At 36.9% G+C, this 12,789-nt stretch overlaps 2 protein-coding genes across 2 annotated transcripts; both read right to left on the bottom strand.

Annotated features, from left to right (window-relative positions):
* Nucleotides 1-3,957: 3,957 nt before the first annotated feature.
* Nucleotides 3,958-8,185, bottom strand: LOC108848362 (uncharacterized). Its single transcript, XM_018621703.2, is given in 15 exon segments — nt 3,958-4,355; nt 4,463-4,557; nt 4,628-4,709; nt 4,817-4,866; nt 4,952-5,020; nt 5,132-5,230; nt 5,311-5,389; nt 5,508-5,608; nt 5,705-5,773; nt 5,866-5,906; nt 6,042-6,476; nt 6,479-6,572; nt 6,669-6,791; nt 6,879-7,311; nt 7,568-8,185. Coding segments are annotated over 15 exon segments (2,205 nt in total). The 5' UTR covers nt 7,906-8,185; the 3' UTR covers nt 3,958-4,258.
* Nucleotides 8,186-10,330: 2,145 nt separating this feature from the next.
* LOC108853860 (protein DETOXIFICATION 49) lies at nt 10,331-12,331 on the bottom strand. The gene has a single exon (XM_018627311.2). It carries the CDS (start codon nt 12,060-12,062, stop codon nt 10,524-10,526), a length of 1,539 nt encoding a protein of 512 aa, XP_018482813.1. The 5' UTR covers nt 12,063-12,331; the 3' UTR covers nt 10,331-10,523.
* Nucleotides 12,332-12,789: the final 458 nt, after the last annotated feature.

Below are 12,789 nucleotides of genomic sequence, written 5' to 3'. Positions count from 1 at the left end.
CACTCGCGCGTGTCTGCTGGGAAAAATATTGTTTATCTCCTTCTTTTTTTTACAAGAATGCGTTGGCAAAATTTTTTTTTTTGAAATTATAGTTTTTGTTTGTTTCATCCAAACCATAAAAATCCATTAAAGAAACACCTTTTAGAATGAACTTTCAGGAAAAAGAATGAATTTTGATCGAAAAAAAAAAGAATGAATTTTCAGGAAAAAGAAACTAAAACAATTACTCTAGAATCCGCTAGCTTATCACCTATCAAAAGAATAACCAATGCTATTTTTAATAGGAATAGAGCAACAAAGGAAAAGGTAAGTGAGTGTGTTTGAACAAAATAAAAATAAAAAATGTAAGTGAATGTTTCATCTAAAAAAGCACGAGTTGTTACTTTCTTGGCTTCTGTTAAAACTCCAATTGGTGACCATTAAGGGTAGGTATTTCGATTATTTTATGGGTTCGATTCTAGAATTTGTACAGCTGAAGTAAATTATAATTAGTTTGATTTGGATCGGTTTTGGTTTGGTTTGTATTCGGTTCAGTGTATATTCGGTTCGGTTTGTGTTTCGGTTAGGATTTTTTTAGTTTACTTTTTTAAAAGAAATTAAGTTTTGAAACATCAATGCATGATCATGAAATCATCACATTGATGATAATAAAAAATAAACTACATGAACTAAATCCAATATAGAACTGAACAAAAACTTTTAAAAATCATAAGAAAACGATCAAATAAAAATTAACTAAAATAAATATAAAATTATGCAGGAAACATAGGAAAAGAGACGTTATGGAGAATTCTTGTTTTTAATGAAACATAGTTTATATTTTAGTTAACTTCTGTTTACATATAATAATTCAAGGTTTTTTTTAATCAAATCTTTGATACTAAATTATAAAACTCTTTGTATTTAAACTTAAAACAAACATAAAACTAAAACATCAAAATGTATTCTACTTATTTTAAATTATTATTTTTAGCTTAGTATAAATATTATAGATAGTAGGAGTGGAACTTCAATTATTTTATGAATTAGGTTTTGGGTTCGGTTTGATTTCGGGGCAGTTAATTCTTTTTAGAATTTTTTCATCCGAAGTAAATCATAATTAGTTCAGTTTGGGTTTTTCGGTTCGGTTTTTTTGCCCATCCCAAATGACCATGTTGTGGAAAAAAAATTATGATAAATTCTTTGTTCTTCAAAATTTATATCAATTAGATTGAATATTTGGACAAATTATTAATAGGTGGATTCCATTCTTTTCCTTTAAACCTTTTATAGAAAAATGAATTTATAAAAAAAATACCTCTACAATTCTGACTAGGAAGAAAATGAACCAAAATTTTTTTTTTTTATCTTTTCAATTTCTCAAATGAAATTTTGTTTTTCATTTGATCATTATTTTCCATTCATCTTGTAGTCACAAATCCAATAATTTCACTATTTTTTGTTATTATTTCTCTCTTTATTCATAATTAGTCACATCCCTCTGTAACCAAATCTATAGTTTAAGATTTTACTCAGTTATGTTAGATTATATTTTTGTGAATCTGGGAAATGATATATGATGACTTCAAAGAACAGAGAGATGACAAAAAGCGTTTCCAGAAAGATGGACCATACTATGATCCGCTACGAACCCATAAAACGGATGAAGCCACTTTTAATGGGACCCGTCTAGGTGTTGATTTTTCATTATTTTCACTTTATGATCACGTTCTTGTGGTCCCTACTCCGTTTGTTTCGTCTCCTAACGGGATCGCGCCGTTCGCTGCATCGTCGTTTTGCTTATACGGCAATCGAAGTCGGAAAACAATTATAATACTATTATTTGTGTGTTTTGGTTTCTTTTCTTTCTCTTTTGTCTTCTACGCATTTAAAATGATGTTATATTTTCGGACTGTATATAGATTAGCCTGGTAGGGTGTATGAAACATATCATGTTTTGTGGCTGGTTTGTTATTGCTGCGAGACTGTTCGTAATAGTTGTAATGTTGTACGAATGAGTACTACGTCGTCGGTAGTTCTCAACATATGTATACTGACATGATCAATTTAATCTATCTACTAATATGTCTATATATATTACTAGAAATTCGGTCATAACAAATGAACATTAAACACTGTTTAACACAGTTGTGGCTTTAAGTAGTAATCAGAACAAGGTCAATGGTTCACGTGTGTACCACTTTGGAGAATCTATCTAACTCGTAATCGTAAAAGGAAAAAGGAAACTGGACCGACAGGCGACAATTAATCCACTGGAATCTTCGGTATGCCTCTCATGTGAAGAAGAAGACATCACAAGTGACGGAAGAGGCATCAGACCAAAACTCCAAAGGCCGTTGTGATTTTGCCACGTCTCGGACAAGTATAGAAGGTGGAGCACTGGAGCCTACATGAATGTTTAGTTTAGTCGTATATAGTAGACTAAACTCCGAGTGGACGATGGTTGTTGACTTTGTTCAACGCTTCTTCGTGCATGAACTCGGCCGTACGAGTCTCTTTCATGTGATGGTCAAAAATTGGCAGCGGAACTATTGTTTGATTCCCAGAAATAACATTTGTTTGGAAGAGAGATTTTGGTTTTATCGTAAGTTTTTTAACGGACTAATAAATGTCAAATATTATATGATACTTAGGTAAATAATGCAATCATTTGATTAATCATGTAGTTTACGCAGGAGATCTGGATAGGAACTACATCAGCGATAATTATTATTTATTAACAAGATTAGGTTCACCTAATAAGAAATACTATGACTAATACTAACACACAAACTTGTTTTAGTCGGTTAATTCCCTTTGTGAGATGAGATTGCAAAGGAAAAAACGAAACTCATCTACAATAAATATAGTTAAGTGGAAACTCACAGAAGTCTGTACATTAGAGTATATGAGTTTCGGTATATAGTTGAATCTTCTTTATAATTCATTGTATTCTAATGCTCATGCTTTGCGATAAAAGAAATATAATTCGTACATTGTCAATACATGATTCAACATTTTGTTTTTGATCGGATAAATCATTTGAATGATAGATTGAAAGCAAGTATTTAAAATACGCTGTACATTCCTTCGTTAATAGTGACTTCTACCATCGCTTTTTGTTTTGAATTACATATGCAATCACTGTATTCCCGTGATATAGTACTCCCCAAAAGACACCGCATGGGAAATCGACTCGTTTGTCAATCAATCACATATTATACAAAAGTTAAAGTAATTATAATTTCAAATTGAAATGCTACGAAATACATACAAGGCAAGAGCTAGAAATCTAGCAGTTTGTTGTCCGTAAGTCACAAGCATGCGTAACGTGTTGTCAGCTAAATATTAGCACTTTGCAGCTCGATATGATTTGTTCTGGCTTACTCAGACAGGCAGACAATATTTTCACCCCCAAAACAAAAAAAAACTTCCTTTTGTACCATTCTACTTTTTTCTACACGCACATGCATGCACTTATACGATGCTACACCCATCTATGTATCCCTTGCTTTAATGTATATGATTGTGTCAATGAAATGCATCTATCTCAAGATGCTGAACTGAGGAATTGCAAATAAAAGTACTGAGAAGCTAAAGATGAGAAGCTGAGAAGCTAAAGATGAGGCAGTGATGGGAAGCTGCAAGAGAGAATATAAAAGCAAAAGAGGCAAAGCTATGCATTGTCATTTGTCACTGCTCACTACCTCAGCTTCCGCTTTCTGTTCTTCTCTCTCACCCAGAAACCAACTACATTCCAAATCACAAAAAGCCACCAATCTCTTGTTTCTTCGTAATTCTCAAATTCAACTCTTTTGGTATTTTTAATTTGATCTGGGTCCCAAAGCAAAACTAAACTTTTCTGGGTAACCAATTTTAGGACTCGACACATTCATAAATCGAACCGAAACAATACCATTTTTCTTGTAAACCGACGTGTTACATGTTTTTGCATTGTATAACAGAACCAAAACCAAATTTGATCGAAAACTGAACCAAATTCTTTTACCAAACTTAACCAGAGATTTTGTTTTATTATACATTTTCCAAAACTGTAAGAGAAACCAAACTGAATACACTAGTGAACCTTTTTCTCTTCTTCTCTTTGATGAACCCTCTTTTAATTCAGCTATTCTACATTTTGCATGATTAGTGATGCACATAATACAACGAGACACATTGTATATTATATTAACTTATCATAAGTATGCTTTTCTTTTGTTCACGTCCTTTGCTCTGTGTGAACCATCTCCTCTAACCATGAACCATTCTAACCTTCTCAGTCCTCTTCTTCCTGTGCACTCGACCCCGCTTTGCGGAACAGGCTCATCATCCTACTAATTATTTCTTCAAACGACGGTCGTTTTGCTGGATCACTATTCCAAGAACGTACCATTAAAAAGGTTATAAACACCCTGACCAATATATTTTGAGGGAATATTTGATGAAAAAATGTATTAATAATACGTATATCGTGACTTACGTCTGCCAGCAATCCTGTATTATGGATGCGATCCTAGGATTTAATCCTTCAGGCAAGTCCAGCCGTCGGTCCATGAACCCCACAACTCCAACAACCTATTTAAACTTGATTAGAATCTTTATGATTGTGCCTGGGTCTCACAAGACCAGAAGTTGATAAAGGTACCTGGATAGAGTTTAGACGGTCCCATGGTATTAAAGTAGTCATTAGCTCCCATAAGATGACTCCAAAGCTGAACACGTCACACCTGTTACAACAAATGTATCGAGTTGTTAATCCCAAAATTCTAAATTACTGAACAATGTATATCACAAGAAAGAGAGTAAGCAAGGGTTAAATATTATATTGACGTACTTCTCATTCGAAGGTTCACTCCTTAGAACTTCAGGAGCCATCCACTGTGGCTGCACAAAAAAGTAACATGAATGATGGTTAGTTACAGAACCCCAAGAATGTTCTGTGGGTTTATAGAATCAGAGATGGGCTTACTGTTCCTTTCCCGGATCTAGTGCTTAAGAATGTTGCGTTCTTCCACTTTGACAGCCCAAAGTCTCCAACCTAGGGAATTTTTTTTTTTTTGTAAGTAAAGAAACTGAACTCATTTTTACAGGTCGTCAAGAGTGCGACCTATAAAGGAAAATTAAGGCATTTAGTCGTTGTACTTTGTACCTTTACATTCCAGTTTCTGTCGACGAGAAGATTGGAAGATTTCAAGTCTCTGTGTACTATTGGCGGATTCCTGCGGTGTAAGTAATTCATTCCCCTAGCCTGCAACAACAATGGAGAACCCGTATTCGCTCAGCCTCTCACATGGTTTCGTTCTTTTAATGGAAGATGAAGAGTCTTACAACATCAAGGGCCATCCTTAAACGACGTTTCTTGTCCAATGGCTGATTCGAACTATGAAGTATTTTGAAGAGACTCCCTCTAATCATCACAACCAGAAAGTAGAAACAAATTAACACAGGGTGTGCAGAATAATCTATAACGCATTTCAATAAGGAGCAACACTACTTTCAGATCAAGAGATCAAATAGTCTCTCACCTTGGCAGATACTCCATGACTATGGCAGATTTTTCTTCGGAACATACCGCTCCCATAAACAACAGCACATTCGTATGTCTCAGTTTCTTCATAATGTTGATCTGAAGATATGATCCCAACTGATTTAATTTACTTTTGTCTGGGGCGGATTTAATTTACAAAACATCTACATAGTAGAGAGAACCAAATACGCATACCTCCTTTTTGCACTCCGTCCAAGTCATCGCGTTGTGATCACCCTCAAAGTAAACCTTAATAGCAACATCCTGACCCAAATAAACTCGACTAGTTAGCTATTCCAGTCACTAGTCACTTACTCACTTGAACAAGAGCCATGTTTAAATTACATAAGGCTTACCGATCCATTCCAAACTCCTCGATGAACAGCAGCAAATGAACCTGTGCGCACACATAATGCATCAGAAATACATAGAATTCGATTCAACATTCTAGAATCTAGAAAACACTGTATTGAATCTACAATTCCTAAGAAAGTTAAAAACGAGTGCAAAACATTGGTAAACCAAGGGGTACCTCGTCCAACTTCTTCCCCAAGCTGAAGATCTTCCCACCGTATCTCACACGAGGAGTCGGTGACAAATCCATTATTAATTTGGCTGGATGGACTTTGTTGCCTACCGAGGCTGACTTCAAGGCCTGGAAAGGGATCAGCACTAGGCCGAGCCGTCCAAGCATCTTCTATCTCACCATTTAAGTCCGACATTCTAGTTCCCCTGCCAGAAACCAAACCACAATCTGGTCCTTTCGGTGGTTTTCTTTGACTCAGATTCCCAATAAACTGAAACCGGTCTTTAGTAGGTGGTACTATATGTCTCTCTTCACTCAAACCTCGAGCTCCACTCCCGTAAACATCCGAGAATCTAGTTTCAGACTTTTTCAACTTTCCATTGCCATTGTCTCTGAAAGTCGTGTAGCTAACTGCACTTGAAGCCTTAGAAACAGATCCACTCCACCAGCCATCTTATTTATTCCACTTCCTAATATAGGCTCGTTATCTTCTTTGCCAGTAATCTTCCTTTGCAGCTTCCCCAAAAACTTATCCGCCTACCATATCATATACGCAGATTCAGTATATAAACACAAGACACATCTAATTGAAAAGAACAAAAGTCTTGTTTTAAGTAGACAACAAACACTTACCATTGAACCATATTTTTCGAAAGTTGTGGAAGCAACAACCGGAACATTCTCATCTCTGCTCTTAGAACTCTGATTTGCATTCAAGGAATCATCTCCATTTCTCTGTGGTAGAAGCTTCGACGCCTTATTGACCCACACCGAAACAAACAATCATTCATAAAAGCACAAGAATCAAACAAAAAAAAATAAAGACCAGAATCTGAGATTTACCAGGTTTGAAACAGCTGATGTAATCTGCGGGACAGCCGGAAGAGCCTGCGGTACTTCTTCAGCTATCTGAGGCCTGGGGAGATGCCACTGGTGCTTCCTCAAGTTAGACTCAGGTCTAGTACCGAACGCTTGCTGATGATGCTCGCTACTCAACAGATGCATCCTGTTGAACAGCGTCGCGTCGCTCGAGACTGTAACAACACCAACAAGCTCCCCGTCTTCGTAAATCGGGCTTTTAGTCACCAGCGCCATGAACAGTTCACCTGTTTTCTTCTGAAACGGAAACTGACCAGTCCAAGTCTCCCCACGGCACACCCTGTTCCTGATACTCGTGAGGCAGTTACGATACTCCTCGGTTACAAGCACATCAATCGTTCTGTAACCAACAACTTCCTCAGCGTACCAGTGGTATAGATTCTCAGCTGAACGACTCCTGAATTTACAAAATAAATAAAAACATCTCTTCACTTACGAAACAAATAGAGTATACAAAACCATGGCACTACAAATGCTAACGTTCCTAATAACTATTCAATCGATCCAGTAATCTAATCTCCTAACAATTTGCGCTTGATTAGGATATTTTACTATCTAATTATCTATCTAACCGGTTTGCATAGATAAATCAAATCATACTAACCGGTTTGCATAGATAAATCAAATCATACAAACCGGTTAACAGACTATACCAAAATGTAATCTCTCCGGACCCAGCGGATGTCACGTGAATCGCATGCCCCATCGAATCCATCAGAGTCCGATACGCGCTATCTGAAAAGTAAAACCCCGACACCGCTCTCTCCCAAGTCGCCGAGGGACTATCCCAAGCCTCCTCGGCCTCTTCCACATCATCACCAGCCTCCTCCTCGGGCGCCGCTTCGATGCCGATTCGCCTCTCCTCCTGGTTCATCAGATCGTCCACATCCTCCCTCAGCCTCGCCTGGCTCGTCTCCATCCTCTGGCACCATTCCACCAGAACCTGGTAGAGACTCGAATCGGAGTTGCTGTTGTTGTTCTTGCCGGCCATCGTAGCTCGCCGGTGATTCTGTTGAGCAGACGCATCAGGCGATTGAATTTTCAATCGATTTATTTAAATTAAATTAGAATTTTAGAGGATCGAAACTGAGGCGTTCGTTTCTCCTTCATTGTTTATTAATTTCGCGTGACGCCATATACTTAACATAACCAGCTTTGCGATAAACACTGTGACGCATTCAGCTCTCGACGCGTGGCGGATTAGCTAATGAGATGCTTCCACGTGTGAAAACGCCGATGTAAGTTGAGAGATTGAGGAACAAAGGATTTTGTCAGGATTGAGGCCGTAATGACGATGATGCCCTGCTTGTTGCCGCCATTGCTGAGAAGATGTCAGTGTGACCTGAATTCTTTTATGATGTATATACGGTAACATTAATATGACTGTATTGATCGAACTATTGGTCTAATTAACTCAAAAAATAAATGCACATTAGTATGTTTTAGTCTCTAAGGAACTTTAATTATATTATTTTTCTTTTCCAAAAATTATAATATTACTTAAAGAAAGAAATGAATCTAAATACAAATTTTCACTGGAAACGTCTTCTCTAGTTGGTATGTTTGCATAATCAAAATAGATAAGGCCATATCCTCGGCATGCTTTTGGCTAACGAGAAACCAAGAAACTTTGATTTTGAAACTGATCTAGAAATGGGTAATCTGTTTGGAGCCAAATTCAATTGAAGTTTTCAATAATAAATAGTTTTTCTTCACCTATAGAAGTTACTTTGCAATTACCATTGTGACGCATCAATCTTTTCTTTTCTTCACCTATAGAAGTTACTTTTAACATTATTTATTATTGATTGCGAAGCCAAATTCAATTGGATCTAAAATATAGCATGATGCTGGCTGTAAAAGGAAACCCTTTTCCGTTCTAGGGAGTCTAAACTAATGTTTATCATCTCTGACACAAAAATAGCAGTTTCTATTCGTTGGTTCTGTTGCATGTGATATTCTTTCTCTATATACCTTTTACTTAATACTAATAATGTGATTGTGCTTATCAACTTACCAAAATTAGTATATAGAAATGATATTAATGCTAGGAATGAAGATCTCGAAAATTTTGGGGAAATACAGAAGATTCTTCACTTTTCCTCTTTTGTGTGACAGCTTAAAAGTTGAACTTGATGGGTTTTGTGCATTCTTATATAAACACACAAGAATGAATAGTTTAATTGTTTTTTCACAATCACTGAAGGTGGATAGAATTTAGTTGATTTAGCAACAGTAACTTTAATTTAAAAAGATTAAATGACTATAAAAGGATAATCTCAACTGTTTTGTAAGTACCATTTAAAAAAAAACTGTTTTGTAAGTAGACAAAATATTTGAAAAAATCCAATATAATAAAAGGAAGAAGTGAGGTGATAGAGGGATAAACAATTTTAAAGTATTTTTCCTGTAAGTTTCTAAAAAAAAAAATATAAGTAAATAATAATTTAGATCTCTCACAACTTTTGAGAAAGCCATCTATCTACTCACAAATTGAAACACCCAAACTATTATTTAATTAGTTTTTAAATTTGAATAATTGCTAAAAGATTTAGTGAGATACCATTGGTTAGGTGAGGATGTTCTTAGAAGCTATGATAGTATATGATTATACAAAAGCAAGTTGGGACACTTTGAGGAAAAAGAGGTTCGATTTTAGTGGCAAACTCACAACTAATTTGCTTTCCTATTTGTTCAATCTTATGGGCCTTTCTTGTTCCTTTGTAACCAACTAACCCACACGATAACTTTGTTACATTTTTAGTCTACACTGGATATATTATACATTCTTATAAGTCATAACCAAGTGGTCATAGAGTTGTAATCCACAGTTAGATTTTCAATTTGTAGTATTATATTTCTTCCAACCGTGTGGAGTTTACATTAAAAGAATAAGAAAGTGGAGGGTTCTCGGGTAAGCCGGCGATGTCAGTTGAATAAAAGAAAGTAAATTCCAAAAGAGGAAGACAAAAGAAAAGCGGGTCGTTCACGGCGTCCGCTGTAGCAAACGATGACCTTGACGGAGACGTTACGCTTCGCGCCGTCGTCAAAGTTGCATCACAATTCCTTTCGTTATTTACACGCGCTTATGAGCGTAAACACACGCGTCCATGGAGGACCACTAAACATGGTGTTTTTAATATTTATTTTTATTTCAAACATTTCTTTGTATTCCTCTTGCACAAGAATCTCCCGGCAACGAAACCAACTTCTATCTTGTCCTTTAATTGCATAACCAGATTCATATATACATACACACTTACATTCATATAATATACATATTTAAAACCACTTGACAGAGAGAGTTTACGTTAAAACTAAAGTTTGTTAAGTCATTCTCATGAAAGCATGTCACTCCCATGATATTTAATTAAAGGATAGGAGACAGATAAGATTGATATCAAATCATCAACGTTCTGTAACTTTACATTGCTTTCAACTATTCACAAATGGAAATTAATTGAAAAAGATGCAATATATATCTCACAAATCATATTTTACATAGTATAAAAGAATTCAACGATCAAATGTTTTTGAAGTGTTCCTTTCCAAAAAATAATCAATTAGAGAGTGTACAATGAAAGCAAATATCGTTAGTGCCACAACTAATCAAAACAGATTCAAATGCCTAAAGTTCCCACTTTCTTCTATATCCAAAGAATCCAACAAAAACGGCATCGTATTACTTCCAGTACCATCATCATCTTCACAATCGTCATCACATGATCTAGTCATGAGTTCTTTTGCCCTACGAACCTCAGCTTCCCAATCAGTCTTAGCCAACACGACCAACATGGAAACAAGGCACGAGCCCTGAGCTGCAAACATACCTAACCACAGTCCCTTGAAGTCAAACCCACCAAAGAAACTTAACCATATAGCCACAGGCATCCCCACAATGTAGAAACAACACAAGTTTATGTTTGCTCCTAACTTAGGTCTAGCACTTCCTCTCAAAACCCCACACATTGTGGTCTGAGGACAGTTCCCTAACTCGCAAAGCCCGATGATCGGTAAAACCATGGAAGTCAGCTTCAGAATCTCTTCCTCGTCCGTGAACAGTCTAGCCCAGCAGTTCCTCACCATCAAAGCGAAAAGCATGGCGATTAAACCTAACCCTAGGCTTAAACAGAGTCCGGTTCTCGCAGCTATCCTTGCCTTATCAGGCTGGTTCGCCCCTAGCTCGTTCCCTACGCGTGTAGAGACGCTGACACTAAGAGAAGAAGGAAAAATGTAGATCAAAGAGGTGGTCTGGATCAAGATTCCCATAGACGCGACGGTTGCTTGCGGGTTAAGTAACAGTCCACAAAGAAGAATCATTATTTCGTACCACCACCATTCTAAACAAACTGATACACAGCTAGGGATTGATAGTTTCATTAGTGTTCTCCATCCTTTAAAGCAGTCAATCGAGAAGCCTCCCCAAGTCTTCTCATATAAACCCGAAAACGCGATATAGATGATCAGAAACCCTAGGAGGTTCACATTAGTCCATATCGCTCCCAAGGCGACGCCTCTAAGACCGAACCCTAGGGAAGAAACAAGAAGGTAGTTGATAGGAATGTGGAGGATCACAGCGAAGAAAGCAGAGTATGTGAGAGGAAGAGTGATGGACTGAGATCGGAGGTAGATACGGAGAGGATGTAATAAACACTGAAGAATCAGATCGGGGAGAGAGAAGAGGATGAAGATCTCTGCTTGGTTCGAGATCTCTTCGTCCTGCCCGAAGAACAGTAGAATCTTCTTGATGTTGAGCCAGAGGACAGAGATGGGGAGAGAACAGAGGAGGAGCAAAAGCGTGGTTCTCTGCAAAGCGAGTCCTAAGAGTTTGAATCTTTTGGCGCCAAAGGCTTGAACGCAGATGGGTTCCATGCCGACGGAGAGACCGGAGAGGAGAGAGTAGCCGGTGATGTTGGCGAAGCCGAGGGCGAGCGAGCCGCCGGAGAGAGCAGGTAGATCGTTGAGACGGCCGAGGAAAAGCATTGAGATCATGGACCGAGAGTAGAGGAGTAAACCGGTCAGGATCATTGGTAGAGATATTTTGGCGATTGATTTGGCTTCTTGAATCGAGGAGGAGAGATGGGTCGTGCTCGGGTGAGGATCTTGTCGGTGATCTGTTTGGTTCTTGAGGATCAAACGAACAGCCATGTTTGCAGGTTTGCGAGAGAGGAGAGAGAGATGGGATGAAGAAGGTGTTGTCGATGTCTGAAAGGCGTGTTATAAGTTTCAAATCAAGTTGCTAATTAAGCTTAGACAAAGTGATTAAGGAAAACAAGAGAAGTTTTTTGACTGGAATAGTTAAGTTTTAATTTATTCTCCCCCAAATTAAAACAGAACTATTTTGGCGGTTTTTTTGACCAGCCATTATCTCATTGTATGACCGTCTTCCTACCGGCGGCAGTATTTTATTGGGTTTCTATTCGGAATTATTTCTAATTACTTAGTATATATTTGTATTTATTATTATTATTATTTTGTTTTCATTTGTGGGAACACACACACCCACAATTCTGAGAAACTATGGATCATGGATGTTTTTATGGGAGTTTTGTTTATTTTACTCACGTTTACATTTTATTTGTATTTTTTCACTTGGGGTATTACGAAAAGATAAGTTATCCTTTATCTGGGATTTTTATTTTTTTCACGTTTGCTGAATGCATGCATCTCAACTTATACGGATAATAATAATGATAAAAATAACATTTCGTCTTTTTATATCATTTTTTAGTTTGTTAACTTTTCAATATTACTCTTCTGTTAATAGAAAAAATTTTAGCAAAAAAAAAAATTACTCTTCTGCTAAATTTTGGTACCTCAGCAATGGTACATCATAAATTGATAGTTGGTTTTATGTTCTTTTAGCTCGGTTTTT

Source organism: Raphanus sativus, chromosome 4 (genome assembly GCF_000801105.2).
Source record: "Raphanus sativus cultivar WK10039 chromosome 4, ASM80110v3, whole genome shotgun sequence".
Taxonomy (NCBI): Eukaryota; Viridiplantae; Streptophyta; class Magnoliopsida; order Brassicales; family Brassicaceae; genus Raphanus; species Raphanus sativus.
The sequence above is the reverse complement of the archived record's forward strand: the minus strand, read 5'-3'. Positions and strand labels throughout refer to the sequence as shown.

Coding starts and splice junctions, on each gene's coding strand:
- LOC108853860 (XM_018627311.2), bottom strand. CDS start 12,062: ATGGCTGTTCGTTTGATCCTCAAGAACCAAACAGATCACCGACAAGAT.